Below are 22,961 nucleotides of genomic sequence, written 5' to 3'. Positions count from 1 at the left end.
TTTTTTTTTTTTTTTTGTGCTGTCACTTCAAATTTAATGTCCACTTGCATATTATAAAAGTATCACAATTAGATTCTATATAAAATAAATATGACAAGTATTTACACTGTAAAATAATATTGGGGAAAAATAAATATTTTTACTCAGAAATTCAAAGTAAATTTTACAAGGAGAGTTTTAAGTACATTTAACCATTTTATAAAAAAATGCAAGAGTGGCATGGCTCAGGTGGTAGAGGGGCCGTCTCCCAAGCTGAAGGTCATGAGTATGTTCAATGCTTGAGTAACTTTTTTTTTTTTTAATAAACTGGTAAAATGTACTCAAAACTCTCCTTAAAAATGTACTTTAAATTTTTGAGTGAAAAAACGTTACTAGGCTTTTTTAACTAAATATCCTTTTTTTTTTTTTTTTTTTTTACAGCGTATATATGCAAAGTACCTCAATCTATATTTAACTGAAATATTGACTTATTATTCTTCAGCTTGAAAATAAGACTAAAATGTGGCATCATATTGAATTATAACAGTTGTCCAATTATAAAAATCCAAACCCAATGGATATACTCCCAATTAATTCAGCACGTGAACCAATTTTGCATTGTTGAACTAAAATGCTTCCCAAGCAAACACAGTACCTCGAGTGTTTAGCCAGTTTTTATTTGTAGTGAGTAACGCTGAGTGGGCAGTTGCGGGAAAAGGGAAGGCGGTTGTGTGGTTTCCACAGGACACCACAACAAGATCACCTCTGTAAAAGCTTCACATTGAAATCAGTAAAAACAAAAAAACATTCCATTATTTCATAACGCACTGTAAACCGATGATGGTCGTGAGTGTTAAAAAAAAAAAAAAATCACAGTGGGATTTTGTTTGGGTAAGAGAACATTATATGCTAAGAGGCACTGGTTTTTGGATGGAGGAGAATGACGCCCTCATTCCTCTTCCCTAACAGAGGCATGAATGTCCTCTGGAAGGATTGACAAAGACATAACACAAACAGAAGACACTAAGAATCAGGCTACAGCAAAATATGAGCGCCATGTGTGGATGTCGGATGAGAGAGCACAGTGGTATCTTGACTTTTAAGTTTCCCAACGTGCAATATTGAGTGAAATCCATTTTTTTTTTTGCTTTGAGTTGCGAGCGAAAATGTTTTGTTATTCAGACACTTGGCCACGAGACGGCAGCATACGGCGACATCAAATCATGTGACTACTTCGGAGTGAGTAGGTTGTCGTTTGACTGGTTTGGATTTTCTGAAGCTGATTCCGTATTTGTCAGAATAAATTTAAGATAACCGATTATTGGTCAACTAATGATAATAATAAAAAAAAAAATGCTTACAATAATAATTGTGTGGATTAAAGAAAGAATTTTTACATTACTTTGTCCTTTTGTATTTATTTAACTTTACAACAACAAAAATGTGGGTGAATTATTATATATTTTTTCAGTTAAAGTGAAGATACTGGAGAAAATTTAGAAAATGCAGTTAAGTGAAAATTAAAGTAATAAGAACATTTTGCTCAGTGAAAGAGGGAAAAAAATTGTTCAGTGAAAGTGAAAAAAATCTGAAGAAAATTTTTTTACAAGTGAAAAAACTGAAGAAAAAGAAAAATTTAGTTCAGCGAAAGTGGAAAAAAACACTAAGAAAATTTAGTTAGTGAATGTGAAGAACGTAAAAAAAAATTGTGAAAGTGAAGAAAGCAAAGAAAATTTGGGTCAGTGAAAGTAAAAAAATAAAAATAAAATTATGTTTAGTTAAAAAAGGGAGGGGAAAAAAAGAGCAATTAAGGAAAAACACTATCTGCTTTTATTCTGTTATTACTAAGAAAAAATTACACACACAAAAAAACACAAATTTTTCAGGCGTCTTGAACGGATTAATGGCATCTCCATTCATTACAATGGGGAAAGTTACTCAAGTCAAGAAACCACTATTTTCTGCATGGGCTTTTGACAGTACTGAAGAGATAATATAAGGAAAGGCTGCCTCTCCATGTCACAGTCAACTTGCACAACTTTTAAAAGGATAGCAGCTTCTCAAAAAGCCCCCCTCCCCTCCCCGCCCCTCCCTCTTTCTGATTCGAAGTCTCTTGTCTATTATGGCAGCCAAACGGTCAAAGAGGAAGCGGAGGCGGGAGTGGTTTACTTGTTCAAAAATCGCTTGGGTTGACGATGGTGAAGTCCGAGTCCTTGCTGGTGGTGGAGCCGTCGTCCGGGCTGAACGAGCCCGAGGCGCTGGATCCCGTCAGGGGGTCGTTGAAGGTCCCGGCGGCTCCTTCGGGCTCCATGCGCACCATGCCGCGGCCTCGCCTGATGGGAGGGGTGCGCTTAGACGCGGTCCTGCCTCCGTCCGCGCCCTGCAGGTCTCCTTCCTGGGAGACGAGGATGTAGTCTTCCCAGTTCTTAGCTTCCGAGCCCATGGAAGACTGCACCTGTACAGGAGAGTACGGTCTGCCATTTTTATTTTAGCCGACTCAGCTGGAAAAAAGTAAATAACAAAATCGGCAGCAAATGTTAGGTTTTGGGATGAATGGCACTCAAGGACTTAAAAGACATTCAGAATGAGGAAGTCGTCAAGCAGTCAGACAAATGTGAATGATTTCAGTTTGAATTTAATACAAGTGCACATGATTCATTCAGTCGCCAATGAACCTCGTGCGACGCCATCGTTTGCTCCTCCTCCTGCTCCTCGTCGTCCGCCATCTTGCTGCCGTCTCCGTCGGGGCCTCGCCTCGGCCTGCCGACTTGCGGTTGCTGATCGTCGCGGTGCCCGGCGAAAGCGGGTTCCGCCGCTGAGGTGTAGTGGTTGTCCGCGATTTGAATCTCCTCATTCTCCTCGGCCTCCAGCTGGCTCTGGTTGAAGCGCAGCGCCCCCTTGAGGATGTCTTTGATCTGGCAGGAAGTGCGGTACAAGGTTTTTGAGAACGCGGTCGCTCGGCGGGTGTGTCGTAAAATTTCACATTTGAGCATCTCACCTGTTTGAGCCCTGCCAGTGAAACAAGCACCTCATCCTCTTTTTCCAAGTGTTCTTGCAGAATCACTTCCTGAATTTTACCTGAGGAGACAAAATTCCATTTTAGCCTCCATACATATTGCCAGTCTGGCCAGATTCTCGGTAAGAGTGATTTTCCTCTCCATCCAATATGCCAGAAAAAAACGTTGGGACCTGGACATTATTTCTGATACAAATCCTTTTGAGTGTGGTCTGAGCTAACAGTTAGCATATCTTATTGCTTTTCTTCATTTACCACTATAATAATCCCTGGCACAGTTGTGGTTCAAAATTTGTTTTTGGGGACCTATCTTCCTTTATCCAATGACTTTGTTTTTTTTGTTTTGTATATCCTACGATGACATAATATGGCACCAAAGTTCTGCCTAAATCGAAAAATATTTGATTTATCTGTTGTTGGACTTACAGATGTGGCTGTTCATCATCTTAGCACAATATTTGCTCATGGCCTCCAGGTCGTTGATCTGCCCCTGCAAAAATGACACCTGGGACTCAAAGTCCTCCTCCTGCCACCCATAAAAAAAATAAATAAATAAAAAGAAGACAAACGACGGCTGTCGTGAATGACGGAGTGTCTGACCGTCTCCTTCCTGGACATGGTCTTGCTGTGGGAACGCGAGCGAGTGATGTGGAAAAACAACTCTTTCTTGGCGGCCGAGAAGGGTGGCGACGAGGCGCTCAAGTCGCTGCCTCCCCTGGAGAGCGGCGGGGGCGGCGAGGCCGAGGACTGACGTGGCCCGACCGAGAGGTTTTCAATACTGGGAGAGGAGCTGAGCGTCCGGCAGCTTTGGCCTGAGAGAAGAGAAAGAAGAAAAAAATCAAGAGTGTCATCATTATTATTATTATTATTATTATATTTACAATACGTTCTAGGTGTAGTCCAAACACAATATTCTGATTAACTCATTCACTGCCGTTGACTGGTATAAACGTCAAAAATTCATTTGAACTATTTCTATTAGTTTAACGTTTTTTCCCACTTTTGTTAACAAGAGTATGAAAACCTAGATTTTTTTTACTGCACGTTTAGAACAGATATCAAATTTGCGATTAATCGTGAGTTAACTAGTGAAGTCATGCGATTAATTATGATTAAAAATGTAAAAATAATTGAATAATCTTTTTTAAATCGCGTCAGCCGATTATTTTTTTTAATTGTAATTAATTGTATGACTTCAATAGTTAACTCACGATTATTATTTTTTTTATATCTATTCTAAATGTACAATATATTTTTCTAGGTTTTCATACTCTTGTTAACAAAAGTGGAAAAAAAAAAAAGTTAAACTATAAAATAGTTCAAATGAATTTTTGACGTCTTTAGGCGTCAATAGCAGTGAATGAGTTAATATGCATCTCATGTGGAGGCCATTTTGTCACTTGTTGACTGAAAATGACATCATAGTTGCCCAGTGTTCAGGTAACGACCTATCACGACTCAGTTTGCAAACATCACATGACCAATCTGAGACAAACAGGTGAGCCGTGATTGGTCGTTCCCCACGCAACTGTGATGTCAAATTTAGTTGACAGTAATTGGCAAAATGGCCGCCACAGTCACTAAACCATTAGTCAGAATGACTAACTTTAATTAGAGTGCCTTATCATTGAATTCAAATCAACTCCAAACCCTCAGAGCTGAAGCAAAAGTCAAGTCACTTGAAACATGCTTATTAGCATCTCCATTTAAATGCAAACTGCACTTGTCTGCTTCCCATTTGTGACTACGGTTAATAAATAAATCCAGAGCAGGGAGGACAGCAGACGCATTCAAATACTGAGGTTGTCTGTTATCGCCCTCTGCTGGTCAGAGTTTGCTACCACAATTGAAATTGTTTAGCTTGCAGACACAAGCACAGACAAGTAGGCCAATGTCACACAAGTGGTTTGTTTACCTTGAGTGTCGGCCTGTGTGGGGCCCTGAGAAGCTCCACCGTAAACCGCACCTAACGAAAGTCAACCAAGCGTGCTCGAGCGAATCCGCCAAGTAGAAGATTGCGTTCCGTCACATACCTTTGCCGAGATGCACGGGCATGCTCTCAGACTTCAACAGGCGATAGTGCTGCGAGTGGCCGTGGCTCGGGGTCAGCGGCGGCGCTTGAGCCGCGGGAGGCTCGGCGAGCGGGTGCGGCAAAGTGGGCACGGCGGCGGTCGGGGACGAGGACGGGCGCACGTCGCTGTTGATGGGCGACGCGGCGCCGGCGCCGGACGAGATGGCCGGCGCGATGAGCTTCCTCCCGAAGTTTAGCAGGCTGCTGGACACTTTGTTGATGTTGAGGGGGGCTGCTTTTGTGCTGGAACTTGAGGCGGAGACGAAGACACAATTCGAAAAATATTTTTTCTGCAACTAATAATCAATTACATTACAAAAGCGCTATGAACACATCAAAGCATGATGATTATGTGTGCAGCCATCAGAGCAACCTAATAAAAACTGTAAGACACCACAAGTGATTGTGGCATGCTTGTGTAACACACAATAAATGATGTTGCATCATAAAATATACATAATAAACGAATGAATTCTGCCTGCCTTAGCTTAAGGGGACGTCAACTCAAAAATGTTCTACAATTCTGATTAACTCATTCACTGCCATTGACGGCTAGAGATGTAAAAAAAATCATTAGAACTAATGGAAAATGTAATCGCCCCGAAAAAAAAGAAAAGATTATTAAAAATTAGGGGTGTCAGGCAATTCATTTTTTAATTGTAATTAATCGCATGGCTTCACTAGTTAACTCACGATTAATCACAAATCTCACAAAAAATTCTAGGTTTTCATTCTCTTGTTAACAAATTAAGTTAAAACATTTTAATCGCCTGACACCCCTAATTTCTAATAATCTTTTCTTTCTTCTTTTTTTTATCGCGTCAGGTGATTCAATTTTTTAATTGTAATTAATCGCATGACTTCAATAGTTAACTCATGATTAATCACAAATCTCACAAAAAATTCTAGGTTTTCATTCTCTTAACAAATTAAGTTAAAACATTTTAATCGCCTGACACCCCTAATTTCTAATAATCTTTTCTTTTCTTTTTTTTTTATCGCGTCAGGTGATTAAAATTTTTAATTGTAATTAATCGCATGACTTCACTAGTTAACTCACGATTAATCAGAAATTTTATATCTGTTCTAAATGTTCATTTTTTTTAGGTTTTCATACTCATATTAACAAAACTGGGAAAAGGGTCAAACTAATAGAAATAGTTAAAATAAATGTTTGACGTCAATAGTCGTCAATGGCAGTGAATGAATTAATATGCAAATGTATTTAAGATCTCTGCATGAATTAAAGAAAACAACTCATGCTGTTTTCCAAGCTAAAAACGGCAAATAAATAAGAGACTGGTTAATCATTCTAGCAGTACATACACGTTGTCTCATTGTTGACGTGACTGGACTGCATTAAGTGCTTTGTGGGCGACATCATGACATCGTTAACACGTCATTACTTTTATGTCCATGATTTTTCGCCTTTCATTTCTTCCCGAAATGACTCACATTTACTTGTGTGATGTGTGTAAAGAGCAAATGTATTCAAACCGAGTAGCCTTCAAAATCCATAAGTCTTAAAACCAATGTTAGCAAGTTAATGTGTTAAGGTGTTGGTGGGGGGGGGGGGGGGACTTATGAGACAAAGCAAAAACCAAGTTCAGAATTCTTATTGAAACCTCGAACAATCAGAGTTGTGTGTCCAGAATAGTTGTACCTTCAAGCTTTATATTGAGAAAACAAAAAGAAGCACATTGGTTTATAAAGCTCGATTGTGTGTGAATGCGCGTTTATGTATTCAGTTGTAAAGGTCAGGCTTCTGTGGACAATCGATCGGCTGTCAACTATTAAACTAATCCCAATGTTTTCATAATCATTTTTAAAAGGTCAATTTCTTCCGTATCCAGGGACTTAGTGAATACAGCAAGTAAACATTTTTGTTTTATGGACTCATTGGTCCAAGCACGTAAGCGGAGAAAGTTTTTGTTTCACAGTTGACTTGTTCTCTACGCTCCATTTCGTTCTCCACACAGATTTCACACCACTCAACCGAAATGGAGCGCTCCACGCCGATAAATATGTAAATACACGGTTGCGCTAATAGTTTCCAGAGCCTAACAAAATTTGTGAAATATTAGCATTGCTAGGTTTTGTGTAATAATTGTCTTATTTTAAATATAAATAATCAATTTGATTTGAATCGCATTCAAATTAAAAATGTTTTATCACATTACTCTATATATATATATATAATATATATTATATATATATATAATATATATATATATATATATATATATAATAATAATATATATATTATATATATATATATAATATATATATAATAATAATATATATATATATATAATATATATATATATATAATATATATATATATATAATATATATATAATAATATATATATATATATAATATATATATATAATATATATATATATATAATATATATATATAATATATATATATATTTATATATATATATATATATAATATATATATATAATATATATATATATTTATATATATATATATATATATAATATATATATATATATATATATATATATATATATATATATATATATATATATATATATTATATAATAGTAAATGCTTAAAAAAATTATATTCTAATGGAACTTTCATCGAGTTGACATTTTTGTCTGTTAAAATAAAATAAAACAAATTGCAATAAAAAAAAAAAATCTTACCTCTTCTAACAAATGGAAATCAAGCTAATTTATTTGTTCTGTGAGAGTCAAAATGAGTGTTGAATGTTACCGTGTCTTATTCATCAGGTCGGCTCCCCTCGTTTTGTAGTAATCCAGATTCTGTTGGAACTGGTAGTTGACAGGTCGAGGATGGTTCTTCAAAAAGCAATGAGAGCGGCCATCATTTTTAGTCACACACAAACACACACACATGTAGATGAAGTCATATAACAAGTAAATAAAGCGCACACTTTTATTAGTGTGCACGACGGCCCAACATTTGTGACAAATAAGTGGAGTGAAAGTGCTTAATCCAGCATTACTAAAGCTTCCTGGGAACTCGTGTGAAAGTGGGCAATGTGCATGAAGGCTGTCTGTAAACGACAACATGTGAAACGTGAAATCGATTTTTAACTCATTCCCTGCCATTGACAGCTAGAGACGTCAAAAATTAATTTGAACTATTTCTATTAGGTTAACATTTTTTTCTACTTTTGTTAACAAGAGTAAGAAAACCTAGAAAATAATTTTGTTTGTACATTTAGAACAGATATAAAATTGGTGATTAATCGTGAGTTAACTAGTGAAGTCATGCGATTAATTACAATTAAAAAAATGACGCCCCTAATTTTTAATAATCTTTTCTTTTTTTTCGGGGCGATTACATTTTTTAAATTGTAATTAATTGCATAACTTCAATAGTTAACTCACAATTAATCACACATTTTATATCTGTTCTAAATGTACACTAAACTTTTTTTCTAGGTTTTAAAAAAAAGTGGAAAAAAATGTTAAACTAATAGAAATGGTTCAAATGAATTTTTGACATCTATAGCCGTCAATGGCAGTGAATGAGTTAATAGCTACCTAGGGAAGTCATGCGATTAATTAAGATTACAAATTGTAATCGCCTGATGCGTGATGAATTTTTAATAAATATTTTCTATTTAAAAAACAACAACATTATTATTTTTTTTTCTAATTTTATTTATTTTTAAAGAAAAGATTATTAAAAATTAGGGGTGTCAGGCGATTACAATTTTTATGACTTCACTAGTTAACTCACGATTAATCACAAATTTTTATATTTGTTCTAACACAATAAACAAGAAATTTAGGTTTTCACACTCTTGTTAACAAAAGTGGGAAAAAATGTTTTGCCAATAGAAATAGTCAAAATGAATTTTTGACGTCTATAGCCGTCAATGGCAGCGAAGGAGTTGCGCGTCACACGCTTTGGCATTTCTTACCCTGGGATCTCGGAGAAATAGCGCTTTCTGTAGCAGGGAGTTGATGTCGCCGAGTGGAGGGTAGTGCATCAGGAGGCCAAGGCAAGTCTGGAAGTTGCTTGCGATCACTGGAACACACAGAATGAAATAAGTTTCAATTCGGCACCAGCTTATGATCAACAATAATTGGAGGCTAATAATAAAAATAAATAAATGTTTCAGTCAACATCTTTTACTGAGCATACAAGCGTCTCGGATGTAGAGCAGCATGGCCACAAAGACGTAATCCACCAAGTCGAGGGTGATGCTGTCAGCAAATAGCGCGTCCCAAACCACGAGCAGGTCCTCAAGTGGAAATTCACGACCGAACAGCAAACGCACCCAGCGGCTGAAGCCAAATACAAAAAAAAATACGCAAATGAGCCAAGTTAGCACAGCGCAGATCTCGCGTGAAAAAGACAACTGAACTGACATTCCGTAGATTTGTGGGGCGATTTCCAGCCGGTTGAGATGCATGTGCAGCTCCACGTCGTGCTTCTTCACCAGCTGATCTTGGATGCGGTTGACTTTGGTAACTATGGCAACAGACGGCCCAGCGTCCTGGGGCCGGGCGAAAGGGATGCTGGTGAGCATTTCCTCTTTACCCTGAAGTCAAAAAAAAAGTCATATTGCTTAGTATGGGATGACAATTAAATACATGATGCAAAAAATAACTCAAATTGGGGTACTAATATGTCAAGGTAATTTGTCAATGAGTACTTGATATGGAGCACTTAATTACAATGAGCAGAATGAAACTCACCCTCCTTACTTCTCTCTCATAGCAGGAGAACCACGGCTCTGCCGTTTCCATCAGTAGAGAGAAGAGTGCACTGAACGAAAGAATGGTGCGTTTTTGTCAGATAAAGGTGGAAGCCCATCCATTTACTATAGTGCTTTTTGTCATTGGTGAACCGGTCACTAACCAATCGCAGGGTACAAATTGCGTTTTTTTGTCCCGCAATATTGCGACTTAATATGCGATTAGTTTTCTTACCATGTATTTAAAAAAAATAAATCAAAAAAATAAATCTGTATTTCAAAAATCTATATTATATTATATTATATTGGTCTATGTTAAAATACAGGCAGTTGGACCATAAATTATGTACTTTAATTAGCGTTGTTAACTTACTACCAAACTAGCAAGTCATAAATCAGATTATAGCAACAATATTGCAAACACATCTGAGGCTTTATCACTTCATGTTTTGCGAAATTTGTTATTCACTGCCATTGACGGCCATACAAGTCAAAGCCCCATTATTTCAACCTGGGTTGACCGTGAATGATTTTTTAAGCACCGCACCTACCTACACACTAGAAATAAATAAAATATGCATACCTTTTTAAAAAAAATAAAGCCTACTGACCAACTGAAATGAAGATTTTTTTATTATTATTATTTGCTAAATTGCAGTCTATGCGATTTGAAAATTGAAATAAATTAATCGACTTCAATGAACCTAAAATGCAGCGGAAAATGTATTTAAGAATTTTTCCCATCAAGTTATCGTCCCATACTCACTAGGCATCGTGCTCAAGGTACGATGGATTCAACAAGCATTTCATCTCCTCACTGCGGGGAAAACGGACAGCATTAGTCACAAATGATTTTGTGCACGACTCTAGCAGAAAGAGCGCTGCCTCGAGTCCCTTGAGCAACATCACCCATTTACATAAGATATTTTTCGGATTGTCCCTACGTGGGGGTCTCCATTTTTCATGTAACAAGAGTACAAATTCATTGCTTCAATAACATTGATACAAGCAAGTAGGTGAAAGGTCGCGTTTGACAGGAAACAGGACGTGACCTGGGGCTTGCCGTCTCACTGGCGTGTTGGAAGGCTTGATGGTCGCAGTGGAGCACGAAGACGATGGGAGCCAGCAATTCGTGCATCCCCTGCGGACAGGCGGGATGAGACACGGGGGGGTGTGGAGGTTTTTAAGGCGGCGGGGCGGGAGAGAAAATATGCTTCATTTGTGGTCAGTCTTCCTTTAATAGTGATACACAAGCTTTGTAATGCATAATGACAGGTTTAATCTAGACATTGTTAGCGGCTGCCCGGCCATGTGTCACTTCCATTTTGCAAAAAAGATGCTTTGCTAGCCATCTAGCCTGGTTCTGGCGTGTGTTGCAGACACAGATAATGATTGGACCGCAGAGCCATTTGGTTACTTTTGTCTGGAGACACATGGAAAGTTTTCATGAATGCCAACCAGGGACACCGCATTACCCGAAAACCCCTACCAGAAGAACGGCTCTTTTTTTAACTCATTCATTGCCATTGACGGTTATAGACGTCCAAAAAATGTTTTTAACCATTTCTATTAGTTTCAAAAAAAAATCTACTTTTGTTAACATGAGTATGAAAACCTAGATTTAGAGTAAACAATTTTAATCGCTTAATCACTTATTTTTTTTAATAATTATCTCGTTAGGCAATTTTTTAAAAATTGTAATTAGGGGTGTGAATTGCCTAGTACCTGGCGATTCGATTCGCATCACGATTCATAGGTCACGATTCGATTCGATTAATCCCGATTTGAACCTATAAATTGATTATTGCGATTTTTTTTAACTCAAATTTAGAAAATACTAATCAGTAAACTTGTACACTGTAAGATTTGTATAAAAATTATTTATTTATCTGAAAATTCAGGCTTATAACTGAGCCACTACATTTAACAAACAGGTTGTAGTCTGTTTCATGTTTGAACAGCACTGAAATCAAATATTATAGCTTAATGTTCCATTAATAGAACATTCTTCCATGCTTAATGTGTGAATCCTAACCCTAAGTAAGACGTTTTGTACCCCATAAAAAATTGATGTTCAAAAATCGATTTCGAATCAATTCGAGAATTGCGCGCTGTAATATTGCGATATATTGCCGAATTTTCTAACACCCCTAATTGTAATTAATCGCATGACTTCACTAGTTAACTCACAATTAATCACACATTTTATATCTGTTCTAAATGTACATTTTCATACTCTTGTTAACAATAGTGGAGAAAAAAAAGTTAAACTAATAGAAACAGTTCAAAGGAATTTTTGACGTTTATAGCCGTCAATGGCAGCGAATGAGTTAATTGCAGCAAAAATAACCGCCGGCAGTTCGCCACTCAAACTAGCACGACATTACCTGCTTATAAAGTAATTTTTCATTTTCTCTGGCATAGCAGAAGAGAATGTCAGTCAGCTTGGTCCGCACATCTTCATCCTGGAAGTAACGAATCTCGGGAAACCTTATGGAAAAGAAACAAAAACTATATTTGAACAATCGTCAATTGGATCGTCAAGTCAATTGGAATTGGAACGCAACATACGTTCTCAATACGTCTTGTTTTATCATCCCCTTCAGCTCTTTATCCTGGAAGAACTTGTTCCACAGGCTCTGGGCAGGAAAAGGAAAATATTTTGAACCAAGACAACAAACAAATAGAACACAGAATACGGGGAAATCTCATGCTTGGGGGAAGTTTGAATAATCACAAGCTTAATGACATTTAATACCCTGGTATTTTACTCGTAAAAAAAGAGAGAAAAAAAGTTCTGTATCAGTATCAGGACGAAATATGAGTGTGTTCAACTCACCCCCTCGTCCTGGGATAACGGGTTATTGACCACCAGATCTTGTTGGCCTGCAGCCTTGCGAGGGTTGGTGATGTGCTGTGGCAATTAATTAAAGAAATACAAGACGTCAAATTTGGCATTAATAACACAAAGGGATTTGCTCATGTCCTTTATGAGATGTTAGGAAAGGAATGAACACAGCAAAAGCCTAACTCAGGAAAATGTTGTTTTTCATGATTAAAATAGGGATATTTGATTTATGACAGCACAGACGTTATTATTCACTCATTCACTGCCATTGACGGCTATAAACGTCCAAAATTAATTTGAACTATTTCTATTAGTTTAACTTTTTTCCCCCCACTTAACAAGGGTATGAAAACCTAGGGGAAAAAATATTTATTGTACATTTAGAACAGATATAAAATTTGTGATTAATCGTGAGTTAACTAGTGAAGTCATGCGATTAATTACAATTAAAAATTGTAATCATCTGACGAGATGATTATTAAAAAATTAGGGGCGTCGGGCGACTACATTTTTTTTCTTTAAATTTTATATCTGTTCTAAATGTGCAATAAAAACAATCTAGGTTTTCATTCTCTTGTTAACAAAAGTAGAAAAAAAAAAGTTAAACCAATAGAAAAATTCTAATGATTTTTTGACGTTTCTAACCGTCAATGGTAATGAATGAGTTACGTATTCCATAATTAATATTTGAAATACTTATTCAAATCATGAGAATAATTGATTAACATATGCCATGAATTAGTTAAAATTTGGATTAGAATCTGAAATTATGAAATACAACCTATCTAGCTAGAGTATTACATTTTGAAAATTTTCTCTAATTAGATAATCATTCTCATAAGCTGTATGACGTCCCGATTTGTCTGACGCCCCCCCCCCCCCCCCTCCGGCAACTTTAATGTCAACAAAGAAAAGCTCTCACTGTTTCTTTAATCTTTTCATACTGGCCTCGAAGCTCCTTGGTCTTGTTGATCCACTGACTTTTGTCTTCTGGCAGAGCTTCCAGATACAACTAGAGGAGAACCAGTACATACATACAATTAGTGTTGTAGAGGAAATTTTGCATTTTTTTAGAACTAAATTGTCTGGGAAATGGCCTTGACCTTCCAGCATATGCTCCGAAAGCGGCTGCTCCTCAGTCTACCGCTGATGCCCGCCTGCCGGATCCTGGCCGGGTAATTGCTGTGGAGGAATAAGTCGTCCCATTCTTTCCTGCACAGGGGGGAAAGGGAGGGCGGGATATTTATGAGGATCTCAACCTATTATTCATCTAAAGTGGCAACCGGCAGTAAAAAAAAAAAAGTGAGAGGCCGGGGTTGGCGAGAGTTTATGGTGCGCCCACACAAGTAAACACCGCAAATGCTCACCTGTATGAGGGGAAGGTTGACTGTGAGTGAGTGCTGCTGTCAAGAGAGCCTCCTGTTGAGACAAACACGCCCACAAGGGGGCAGCCATGAGTAGTAAAAATAAAGATCCATCTTTTTTTTTATAGCGAAAACAGCAGACCATGAAAAACAAATCCATAAACGGCAACTTGAATTTCCGCTACTTCCACAAAGTCTAACTTAAATATGTTTGAGTTCTTTAAGCGAGCTTGTAGGAAGTGAAGTGACGATTCAGAGCTGTACTCTTATTTGTCTTTATTGCCGGCGGTAATACGTCTAATTTGGCCTGCAGGTGAACATGCGTTCAAGTCGGGAAGCTGTCTATCAACATTAATTACAGGAGTGGATCATTCCACAGGGACACTCAGTATGAATATTCATCAGTGCCGCAATATGCCAGCCCCTACATTTACCGCCACCCACACTCACACACACACACACACTCACACACACACAGCCCCCCCGGGATGGCACAAGTCACTTACGTGACTCATACCAAACAGTATACCAAATATTCAACTTAAAGAGGACTGAGAAGATACGATGGAACCTCTGCAATTCACCACAGTGCTGCTAAAAAGCTTTGTAGAACTCTCAGCATATAAACAGACTTTTGTGTTGAGCATTAGCGTGTCAATGTGGCGGCCATATTGGCAGGGGCGACTTTCCCATCAAAACAAATGTATATTGATGAGTCCGTTCAAATATAACGTAGCATAGAGGTTAGCTTAGCAACAGCTTTGTAGAACTCTCAGCATATAAAAATACTTTTGTGTTGAGCATTAATTAGTGTGTCAATGTGGCGGCCATATTGGCAGGGGCAACTTTCCCATCAAAACGAATGTATATTGATGAGTCCGTTCAAATATAACGTAGCATAGAGGTTAGCTTAGCAACAGCTTTGTAGAACTCTCAGCATATAAACAGACTTTTGTGTTGAGCATTAGCGCGTCAATGTGGCGGCCATATTGGCAGGGGCGACTTTCCCATCAAAACAAATGTATATTGATGAGTCCTTTCAAATGTAACGTAGCATAGAGGTTAGCTTAGCAACAGCTTTGTAGAACTCTCAGCATATATAAACAGACTTTTGTGTTGAGCATTAGTGCGTCAATGTGGTGGCCATATTGGCAGGGGCGACTTTCCCATCAAAACGAATGTATATTGATGAGTCCTTTCAAACGTAACGTAGCATAGAGGTTAGCTTAGCATCCGCCGTAGGCAGGCAGCTAGCTCAAAAGGAGCACACCAGTTTACCATTGACTGCCTATCGGATTTTGGCCAAATACTTTTTTTACCCCACTGTATATATATATATATATATATATATATATATATATATATATATATATATATATATATCAATGAGTAGTGTACATGTCCCTCAACCATGCTAATTTTGTTACAGTACAATGTTGTTTTGTTTCGCTAACGCTAACAGTGCAAACGCTAGCATCACGATTCATGAACGCGACCTGATGTATAAACATCAAAACTCTTGTAACGGTTTCAAGCTTGATTTATTTATTACTGAGAAAACATACACAACAATCGTATGACTTCAATCGGATCTAATAGAAAAGCCGCTTCGCCGATTAGTCTGTTAAATCAAGGTTGCGCTATACTTGAAAATCGCTTTACTAAAAATGCTAACAGAACAAGTTAAGAAGGTAAAAATGATTGAGGTCCTGAATCTGACAAAAAAAAGACGACCTACCGCTTTGGATCTTGTTGATATTGTTGAGCGGGTCGAAGCCCGTCTCCTGCTGCTCGTCGGCCTGGAGCGGGTGGCGGGTCTCGAAGTTGGGGTGCTGCATGGCCCAATCTGTGACAAGAGACACATCAAGCTGCTTGGACATGTTCGTACATCCTTTACATTTTTGAGTACAATTTCAAAGACAACTCTTTCTGTTTTCCATGTTCATTGAGGAAGAGGTATGTTTCGAAACCTGTCCAATACATTGACTTTTATACCTTTTGAAACCGAGTGATGTCAACCCGTGACTTCTCAGCTCAAGTGTGCCATAAGTAAACGTTCCAGTTTGCACTACTTACAATCACAGCCTCGTACGTCCCCTCAGCCAAGACTCAGAAGAAGAGGACGCGTCGTCTGCATGAGGGGTGAAGGGAGAGAACAATGACGTTACTATGAGTCAAAGGTAACGGAATGAATGCAGCAGAAAGATACAAAAAGGGAGTACATTTGACATCTGAGGCTACCAACAATGGGGATTTCCAAAATATGTCCTGACACATTTCAACGCAGATTTCATTAGCCTAACAGCATCATTGCTAAGTCATTTTTAGGAATAAGATAATTGTCTCAATTCAATTTTTGCAGATTACCATGAAGAAAAAAAAAAACGTATTTTTTGCAAGCACATTGGTATTTTTTATTTATTTATATATTGACAGCAAGTTAAAATTAACTTGAGCAATTATGTTACAATAAGGCTAACGATTTGACATTGTAAATTGGTGCATGTTAGCTGTTGTTTGGGATTTTACCAATACCAATTTTAAAATGTTAATAGCACATCATCTTATGTTCTATTTTGTGATTTATTTATTTTTATTAACCACAGAGACTTTAATTACAATTTTTAAGGGAAGCTGCAAATAACTCGCGGAGCTTTATTAGAAGATGACAAAAAGGTAACACATTATGAGAGATACTACAGATTTGTCAGCATAGGTCACATACTGTAATCATATTGTGATCCTAAAAAGTACGTAATAAGCACAAACTGACCATCAATATTTATCATTTCTGTTTTTAACTATGCTTTCTGATGACAAATTAACTCATTTGCTCCCCCCAAAAAACGTATAAATAAGTTCAATATTAAAAGTGTCCCAAAGACGTATTTATACGTTTTTTTTATTCTAGAGCATACAGAAGGCTTTGTTGCAGCCTCTCAACTGCAAAGAACGGTTGAAGAAATGTTAGTTATTACACAAACGGCCAGCAGGTGGCAGCAGAGCATAGGAAATGAACCAGGACCCCGATGGGAAAAAAAAAACGCAATTACTCAGAATTCTAAATAGATTTGTGAATAATGATGAAACTTAGCTATATTCTAATGCAATTTTTTTTGCTGATGAAAGAAGAGACTTTAATCTTTCTTTTGGTAGGTTTCACGTCTTATAGCAATAGAACACAATATTCTGTGGGCCTTGCGAAACCAGTCAAAATCCAGTAAAACAGCCGGGAGTGAAGGGGGTTGCTTCAGTGAAGGCCAGGCTGGGAGTGAATGAGTTAAAGATAAGAGAAATATGATGAATACCAACCCCGAAAGCTGAAAGAAATAAAACTCTCAAGCAACTCTCGTCTTAGTAGCTCAGAGAACTTTCTGTGAGAACAAAGGCAATCTAGGTTAACCAATTCTGCCTCCAGTCTTTATCCGGCTTGGGATTATTGCGCGTTTATGAAAATGGTTAGCCCAATACAGCGGCCGGCAGAATAGCGCGCCTCCGCTGAGCCTAATGTTCTCTTTTCCATTTATTAATTGTGGAAATAAGACAACAAAGGAATCTGTTAAACCTATTAACCATGTGAATGGAGCCCTGCGCCATAAATCGGCGGCACGCGTCATCAAAATTGAAATAATTGTATGCATAATGTATGTATGTGCCTGTGAGCTTTCTTTGGACGCGACTTCAAACACAAATGCAGTTCTCAAAGTTCACCACCACTACTACCCTAACGCCATTTATGAAATATATATAAATAAAAAAAACACTCCATTCACAACTCTAACATTCAGTGCCAAAGGCGAGTTACGTCGTTTTGACCTTTTTTTTTCTCAACTAAACATAAAACACCAAATTTTGCTTGTTTGAGTCTGCTAGCTTAATGCTAACAACACAGTCGGGCTAGGTCATAACATCGGTGGGGCAGTTTAGTTTATAACCCTTAAACAGTGAACCAACACACGTAGGGAGAAATTAAGGACATTTTTATTCATTTCAACAAGTGTTTTAAGTTACAAGCGTGGACACAAAATGAATTAAAACGCGTATCTCAAGGCACCGACGTAATTCCATTAGTTTGCAACGTTGTGGGACTGCAATGCAGAGTTGGTTATTATATTTTGCCCTCCACGTAAGTTCCTCAGTACTGCCAAAAATAAAAATAGCAAAAAGGTATTTTAACACGAACGTGTCCCTAAAGGCCTCTCACACCCAAAGCGGTGTCCCATCTTTCCCAAAATAAGAGATTTTTTTTTTTTTTGTACTTGACAGAACTTGTTTTAAGCAGTTTGGGTAAAACAAAGAAGATCCAAGGAACAAATCATATTTTCATGTAACATTTTCCTTAAGGCGTTGATTACATAACACAAATTATCATGCTTATAGTAGGTGCGGCCTCAGAACCTTCAGAATTCCAAGTCCTCTGACACAACCAAACCAAACGATTTAGTCTGCATCCATGACACGACAGTTTTTTTTTTTAGCCTCTCTCTCTCAACAAATGCCGACTTCATGATAAGTTTCCTTTCACATCCCTCTACTGACCGATAGTTGCCATAAATACCTCCAGACTTCAGACCAACACTAACCTTGAGTTTCCGCTCGATTGCAGCCGCGGCATCGCAATCTCCAGCGTCATGAGAACGTTTGGGAACCGACGATCAGCTGATGGTTCAGGTTTTTTTTTTCCCACCTCACTACATTGCAAATTCAAAAGCACCGTTTCTTCTGAGCGGCGTTTTCGTACAAGCAGGCAGCCCACAAAAAAAAAAAAAAAAGACAGTGTCGATTACATGATAAAGCACAAGGAAAAGCTTGTTCTAAAAAGTTTGTGCTCGGCTCTTTTGGACCTGGAAGGCACTAAGGTCTAAGTTTCCATGAAAACAAGGCCATATTAATCGTGGATAACAGAATTTCTACAGACAAGCGTTAGGCCTCGTTTCAGAAGGATCACCATCCAACGGATGAAGCGCATTTGAAATTTAAAACAGAAATGTGAATTTCGGCAAGCCACGCTGAGAAGTACGTGGCAGCGAGCCCGGCTAAACTATCTCACATGCCTCCCCCCCCCCCCCTTCAATACGTAGCTAAGAGCTCAAGCACGCAGGAGCTCCCGGGCCGGGTCACATGCTACCAAAAGTGGCCCAGAACAAGTGTGGGGACCTTAAAGCCTGGAAAATATCGCAAACTTGCACACATCTGGACTTGATTCAATTAGTAAATATGTGATTGAAGAAGCGGTGACTCCATCACATGGAGCGGCCCGATTGAGTTGATCAATTAAGGAAAAGGAATAAATAAATCATTCATTTCGCTTAGAATTTGACCTTTCCAGCTGCCACAACATCACATTCACAATAACAAGCATGACGTTCATTTATGCTAGGTACTCAAAAGTTGCATTAGGCCACCAAATAAAAACATGCTCGGAATATTTCAGGGTCAAATGGTTTAAGCAAGCACTTTGTTGCCATTTGAATTTGTTACTCATCTGTTTCCATACAATGGATTCAGTTTACTGAGCAGCTCCAAGTAGCCAGGAGCACAAAAGCCTGCTATTGTCACCCACAACAATGGTCCAAGTGGGTCCATCTAAACCACAGGTGTTAAACTCAAAGCTTGGGGGGGCCAGATGGGGCCCATGGCATCACTTTGTGTGGCCCACTAAAGAGTCTCTACTTCATGTGTGTTCTTTTCAATTTGGCAAAAAAAATACAAAAATATACTAAAATTGTTATTTATCCATCACCTTTAACAAATATAACAAGCCATCAAATCCCTTAACATAAATGAACACTAATTGGTAGGGGTGGTAATCTTAGAATGTCACACGATTCGATTCCAATTTTTGGGTGTGCGATTTGATTCAGAATAGATTTTTGATTAACTCTTTGACTGCCAGACGTTTTCAGAAAAGGGATGCCGTGGGTGCCAGCCGATTTAAGCAGCGATTTCAAGGTCCACAGAAAATTATGTGTTTGGACTATGGAAACACACATACTACCAAATGAAAGATTGGACTCTCATCTTTCATCAGAAAAAAAAAGTTTGTTTCTACCTTATTCCGTTTTTCAGTAATCAACAATAGAAAATGGTTAGTTTCCCCTCTGTTTTGAAACAAACGTCTTTGGCACTCCTCCATAGAATTTTACTAAACGTTATTTAACGTTTTTGGCAGTCAAAGAGTTAAGAACGATTTTTGCTTCAAAATCATTTGATTGACAATGATTTTTGCTTCAATTTATAGACGTTCAAGGAATCGTAATGATCTACTCCAGTCTGACTGGCTAATGCTAATTAGTGCTCTACTCGCAGCACTTTTATCACTCAAAACAACGGCTCCACACTGAAAAAAAAACAAAAACATTTTTATTGGAATAACTTGATCGTGACTTTTTCCTTCTACTCTTTAATGTGGCTACAACTTAACGGTGTATCAGAACGCATGGAACCACACTGCCTCTCAGTGGCCAAATCGGGTACAACATGAACAGCGCTCTCAATAAAGGCACACACAAACAAAGGGAAGACAGTATAAAAAAAAAAATTTAAAATCCATTTTGGGGCATTTTAAATCGATTTTGAATCAAACTAAATGAGAATCGCGATTCTTATGAGAATCGATTTTTGGGCACACCCCTACTAATTGGTAAAACTGCAAATCCCCCTCTCAAATATGCTTAAGGGAATCTTCACTAGATACAGTAACATTAAAAAATGACAGAAAATTACATCACATCATCCAAACATTAAAAGCTATTACTCTTCTTATAATGTAAGGACAATACAGAGGCTGTGCAAGAGGGGCAGTCCTTTTTCAAGTTTTTGCAAACTGGTTCCATAAAGCAAGAAATACTTATTTGCCGTCATACATACGTAAAAGTGCAATTATGTGTAATACTCTGTTAAAATATTTTTTAACCAAAAATGTTTGAAATTTTACATGAATTGTTTCTCGTATTTTTGCCTCAGACTGCTTGCTATGGCCTAAAAATCATAACATGATATACATGATAAAAATTTGAACGTAAATGAATGATGATGAAGCATCAAATTATTTATTATCGAGTCTCCTCTTCTTTTCATACCTGCTATTTTTTTTTGTTTACAACTAATTGCTCTCTCAGCCAGACTTCAAAACACTTATTTTGGTCTTTGGTGACACAAAATATTAGCTTAGCGATTAGCATTGGCTTCTTCTATTCTCTTTTGCTCGGTGTAGCATATTTAACCACTCCTCGTCCACCTTTAGTGATGATGATGATGCTTATTGGAAGTGTAGCTTATTTGCCGCCACAGATGCAATGATGATTACTTAGAGAAGAGGGAGGATGTTTATCCGCGCAAGCTAGCAAGCGCAGCCTCGGTGCATAAACGCGTCGGTGCCAAGTAAGCTCCGAGCTGATTGGTGTGAATGACCTGTCACGAGTAGCATGTCGCTTCTGATTGGTGAGCTTGGAAGGAGAGGAGATTATAGTTGATACAACTGATTCTGTGTCAGTCAGGAACGCTGTACAAAAACAAAGCTTTGGCGATCACATGATTGCGATCAAAAATCGATAAATTGCTCAACCATAGTGACTATACAAAATAATACTTAATTGCTTTGGTCTGAGAACAAAAACACCAAATAGCTCACCTATTTGGTGTTTTTTTCTTCAATTAACAATTGAAAATAAAAACTGAAAATTAGTTATGTAGTCCACATCTAAACTGACAGTCCAGTGATTCCCAGCCACTGTTCAGTGGCAGTGTGGCACATTAGTGGACTACGAGCAGGTGTGTCGTGGAAAGTTATCTCATTTCTCTTCCCAAAATGATTTATTTACAATGGCACAACACGGATCGACTGTAGGGGCGCCCCCCCCAAAAAAGACATGGCATCATGAGGCCAAGACTAAAAATAATTTATGGTTGATAATATAACTTAAATGTTTTACTTGCAGTATATGCACGCACTGAGAAGATTGATGACAAGCACATTCAGACTAACATGAAAGCAGGATAAAAAACGCCGAACAAAAAACAGCATGCACCAATTTACGCCGCCAAAAGACGCGTTTATTATTTCGAAAGAGTAACAAATTCACCCTATATATGTCACTGTAGTCTGAATGGGTCTCAGGATAAAAACAACTAGTCAGCTATGTGATGTTAGCACAGCTTATTAGCACGGCCCGCACTTACTTCCGCCACACAAGCTAGCTAACTCCAAGTCGTGACAAAATCTCTAGCGCACACAAAATACTTACTCAAATATTAACAGAAGAAGGCTCGTCCGTACACGACCATGTCTCTGACTGTGTTCTGTTCACAGAGGACCCGCTCCCGAATTGGGCTGTTTGGAAGAGACGACGCTTTGTAAACAGTCGCGAGGAAGTCAGAATGTGCTGGACCAGCTGACCAGCTGACTCGTCACGTGACCAGGTTGCTGACGCACGAGACTGCAGGTAAACATTAAAAGCTACTACTACTACTACAATTACAACTGTCTCAAAGTTATTTGATCACTGAGTCACATTTTTTTCATTATATATATATATATATTTAAAAAAGACATACCCGACATAATCACCACTATCACAAGTCGATATTTTACTACAAAAAAATAACAGCGAGCAACTGTACTACATTCAGGATGAACTTTTCTCTTATGTGAAAAAAAAAAAATAATAATTATAAATTGTTTTAGTCATACTACAAGAGATAATTAAACGTATTAATGTATGCAAATTACTGCAGATGTGTTTCACTAGCCTAACTTGGCTCTGAGGCGAATGATTTGAAATCTGATTGGTTAAATAATCTAAATTAACCTTTCAATAATTATATAGAAATTGGATGGATAATGTTTAAATCCAGGTAATTTTACTACCTTTTTTTCATTAAAAAATTACAAACGCTATTGTTTAGATATATTCAGATTAGTTTTACATACTCAGTGGTGATCAATGTTATCAATCACATTGAATTTGTGTATT

At 37.8% G+C, this 22,961-nt stretch overlaps 1 protein-coding gene across 2 annotated transcripts; it reads right to left on the bottom strand.

Annotated features, from left to right (window-relative positions):
• Window positions 1-635: 635 nt before the first annotated feature.
• On the bottom strand, window positions 636-22,391 carry tbc1d5 (TBC1 domain family, member 5). Of its 2 annotated transcripts, none has more exons than XM_077547859.1 (22): window positions 22,233-22,391; window positions 16,063-16,117; window positions 15,725-15,832; window positions 13,990-14,041; window positions 13,726-13,834; window positions 13,545-13,634; window positions 12,614-12,688; window positions 12,346-12,413; window positions 12,162-12,264; window positions 10,827-10,915; window positions 10,541-10,591; window positions 9,776-9,845; window positions 9,446-9,618; window positions 9,219-9,361; window positions 8,995-9,101; window positions 7,815-7,900; window positions 5,029-5,315; window positions 3,596-3,807; window positions 3,422-3,521; window positions 2,978-3,057; window positions 2,655-2,894; window positions 636-2,434 (listed from the first exon to the last, which is right to left on the bottom strand). In XM_077547859.1, the coding sequence occupies exons 3-22, from the start codon at window positions 15,822-15,824 to the stop codon at window positions 2,153-2,155; spliced, it is 2,517 nt and encodes an 838-aa protein (XP_077403985.1). In that variant the 5' UTR covers window positions 15,825-15,832; window positions 16,063-16,117; window positions 22,233-22,391; the 3' UTR covers window positions 636-2,152. The 2 variants fall into 2 exon arrangements, with proteins under 2 accessions (XP_077403985.1, XP_077403986.1); XM_077547860.1 differs by having other exon boundaries at window positions 2,312-2,480.
• Window positions 22,392-22,961: the final 570 nt, after the last annotated feature.

This window comes from Vanacampus margaritifer, chromosome 17, assembly GCF_051991255.1.
Source record: "Vanacampus margaritifer isolate UIUO_Vmar chromosome 17, RoL_Vmar_1.0, whole genome shotgun sequence".
NCBI classification, from domain to species: domain Eukaryota; kingdom Metazoa; phylum Chordata; class Actinopteri; order Syngnathiformes; family Syngnathidae; genus Vanacampus; species Vanacampus margaritifer.
This window is presented reverse-complemented; position numbering and strand designations above follow the sequence as displayed.